The following is a 3,246-nucleotide window of genomic DNA, read 5'->3' on the forward strand; positions in this document are numbered from 1 at the left end:
GCCGCGCGCCCCGGCGCCGGCGCCGGCCGGCGCCGCCGCGCCGCTCAGCCGCTCGAGCGCCGCCAGCGCAGCCACTTGCAGGTCTGAGATCAGCTCCAGCGCGGCGGCGCCCACGCTCGCGCCGCCGTCGGTCGTCGTGCGCAGGGCGCCGGGCCCGCCGGGCGCCGCGCCCTGCGTCTGGCGGCGGCTGGCGCCAAACGCGCCCTGCTGCTGCTCCAGGGTCGTCTGCCAGTCGCCGATGCAGGCGGCGCCGTCGATTCCCTCGACACCCTCTGGCCGGCCCTGGCAATCCAAATGACGAGGCTGTCCGGTCTGGAGCTGCTGCTGATCAGCGCCGGGAAGCTGGCGGAAGCTGCTGTCCGGGCAGCTGACGGCGTCGTTTGTATGGTCTTGGAAGGCGAGGTGGCGGTGGTTGTGGTGCGCTGAGTCGTCCTCGTCATCATCTGGGAGCTCGCTGCACTCCAATTGTAGGGGGTGCGCCAGCGGCTCCGCGCGCGCAGGCGACAGCGGCAGTGGGACAACCGCGGCGGCGGCGGCGGCGGCGGACGTATCCGAGTACGCGGGGGCGGGCGTGTCGGCGACAGCATGGCGGCCGCCGCCGCGGGTGAAGCTGCTGTGCACAGATAGCGAAGCGCGGGTGCTGGGGGTAGGCCCCGCCTCTGGTGCTGCCAGCAGCGCGGCCGCTGCCTTCTGTGCATCCGTCAGCCACGGGCGCCCCGCCCCCGCCGCCGCCCCGGCCTCGCCCGCACCGCCCGTCTGCCGCCGCCCCGCCGCGGCGGCGGCGAGGTCGCCGGCGGCGGCCGCCAGGCAGCTGCCCGTCGAGCTCCGGCCGGCCTGGGCGACGAGCAGCGCGGTGGCGCGCCGCGAGGCCAGGGGGGTGACGTGGCCGGAGGGCGTGGTTACAAAGCCCTTTGCCCTCGAGGGCCGGGCCTCAGCAGGGGGCGGCGGCGCAAACGGCTCCGCCGCGGCCGCGCCCGGCCCCGCATCCGCGTCCGCAGGCACGAGCGCCTCGGAGCCCGCCGCCGCCGGCCGGCGGTGCGGGCGGCCGGCCCCTGCGTCCTGCTGCAGGGCCGCGACCGCGGCGCGCAGCTCGTCGGGGCCGTCGGCCGCGCGGATGCGGTCGAGCTGCGCCTGCACGCCCTCGGCCCAGCACGCGTCGTCGTACTGAGCCGCGACCTGCGGGGTGTGTGCAGAGTCCACACCAGGGCGCATTTTGGTTTTGTGGACGCGCGTCGCGTCGCGTCGCACAGGCGACGTGCTTGATGCTGACACAGCGTGGGCAGGCTCCAGGAGGTCAAGGGGGCGGAGCCCGGCGCCCAGGGACGCACGTGCGGCATGTGCGGACAAGCGCCCGTGTGCGAAGCGCGCGCGCGCGTTTGCACCAAAGCTGCCCAAGCGGCAGCGACAATCTCCATACCAGCTGTGCGGTTTTGGTGAACGCAGTCGACCAAGTTTCTGCATTCGAAGTCACCAGGAAATTCCCCCTTGCCGAAGCTGCCAGCAAAGCGTGGTTTGACGCAGCGGCGTTGCCCCCCCACCTGCTCCTGGCATCGCGCCAATGCACTGAGCACCGCCTCAGTCTCGCAGCGCCCCTCTTCCAGCAGCGCCCACACGGACCCCCGCAGCGCCGACACCGCCACCAGCTCGCCGCCGCACGCGGGGGCCGCGCCGCCAGCCTGGGGTCATGGGGGTCGTGCCAGGCCGAGGGCGGCGGCGCGCGTTTGCGGGCTGCCGCGCGCGGGTGGGGTGCCACACAGCACGCTGGGGGCCGAGCGCTCCCTGCTGGCTCACCCCCACGATGCGGCATCAGCAACGCGGTTCACAGGCTTCAGCAGGTAAAGGGCCACAGCGGAAGAGATCCAATCAGCCCAAGAAGCCCCACCCGCACGCCCACCTCAATATTGCCCCACCCAGGGGCCAGGCAACCGACAGCCCGGTCCTCGCCGCCGCCGCCGCCGCCCCCGCCGCCATCACGCCCGCACACGCCGGCGTCGGGGCCGGCGCGCGCGGCCCTCAACACCTGCAGCTCCGCGCGCGCGTCCTGCAGCCGCTGCTGCAGCTGCACGCACTGCGCCGCGAGCTGCAGCGCCGCGGCCTGCGCGCTGCCCTTCGCCAGCAGCCGCTCGCGCACCAGCAGAGCCTGCAGGTGGAAGCACTCCCACGCCAGGGTGCGGTTGTCGCAGAATAGGTGCCACGCGGCCGCCACGTCAACCAACGGGCCGGCGCCGGCGCCAGCGGCGGCGGGAGGGGCCTCCGCCACCTCCGCCCCTTCTCCTGGGTCGTTGCTCGCTGTCTTCTGGGCGGCGCCGCGCTCACTCCGCTCGCTTGCGGTGTTGTCGCGCGCGCCGGCGGCGCCGCCGCCGCCGGAAACGCGCGGCGGCGGGGCCGAGCGGCTGCGGGCCGTGGCGGGCTGTGCTGCGGGCAAGTCCGCGCCGCGTGCAGCCTCGCACGAACCCAGGAAACGGCGCGCGACGGGCGCTCCAGGTGCGCAGGCGTCGCAAGCAGTGGCCGTGATTGACGCGCTGCCCGCCAGCGGGGATGGTGCTTGGCCCTTGAAGACAGGGCTGGGTCGGCTGTGCGGCTCAGGGCTGGACCCCTCCCCGTGCTGCTGCACCTTTGGCTCTTGGTTCTGCTGCAGCTGCTGCTCTTGCGGCTGCTCATGCTGCTGCTGTTCGCAATGCTGCTCAGTATGCTGCGGCTCGAGCTGCAGCTGCTGCTGCTGCTGAGCCTGCTCCTCTTGCTCAGCCGACTGGTTATCCTGCTGCTGCTGCAGCTGCTGCTGCTGCTGCTGCTGCTGCTGCTGCTGCTGCTGCCGCTCTTGCTGCTGATGCTGCTCCTGCTCCTTCTCCTGCTGCTCCGCCTGCTGTTTGGTTTGCTCCTCCTCCTGCTGCTGCTGCTGCTGCTGCTGCGGCTGCTGCCCAAGCTGCTGCAGCTGCGGCTGCAGCGGTTGCTGCAGCAGCAGGTGGTGCTCGAGCTCCTGCGTCCCCTCGTCGTCCTCATACGGCTGCAGCTCCTCCAACGCACCCAGCTCAAGCAACGGCAGCGGCGGGCGCCGATAGCTCACAGCGCCAATCGCGCCGCCGCCGCCAAGCCCCTCGGCTGAGGCCGCCGCGGCGCCCGCGCCGGCGCGGGCGCGGCCGAGCAGCACGCCCCGCAGCTCCCGCAACTCTGCCTCGAGCGCCGCCGCGCGCGCCTCGGCCGCGCCGCGCAGCGCCGCCTGCTCCGCCGCGGCCGCCTCCGCGGCGC

At 74.1% G+C, this 3,246-nt stretch overlaps 1 protein-coding gene across 1 annotated transcript; it reads right to left on the reverse strand.

Moving 5' to 3' along the window:
• Window positions 1-75: 75 nt before the first annotated feature.
• On the reverse strand, window positions 76-3,235 carry MNEG_15503 (hypothetical protein; the record flags this gene model as incomplete). The annotated part of the gene is made up of 3 exons (XM_014036026.1): window positions 76-1,176; window positions 1,539-1,676; window positions 1,883-3,235. Coding segments are annotated over 3 exons (2,592 nt in total), but the record flags the coding sequence as incomplete, so codon positions are not given.
• Window positions 3,236-3,246: the final 11 nt, after the last annotated feature.

This window comes from Monoraphidium neglectum (genome assembly GCF_000611645.1).
Source record: "Monoraphidium neglectum strain SAG 48.87 unplaced genomic scaffold scaffold05389, whole genome shotgun sequence".
Taxonomy (NCBI): domain Eukaryota; kingdom Viridiplantae; phylum Chlorophyta; class Chlorophyceae; order Sphaeropleales; family Selenastraceae; genus Monoraphidium; species Monoraphidium neglectum.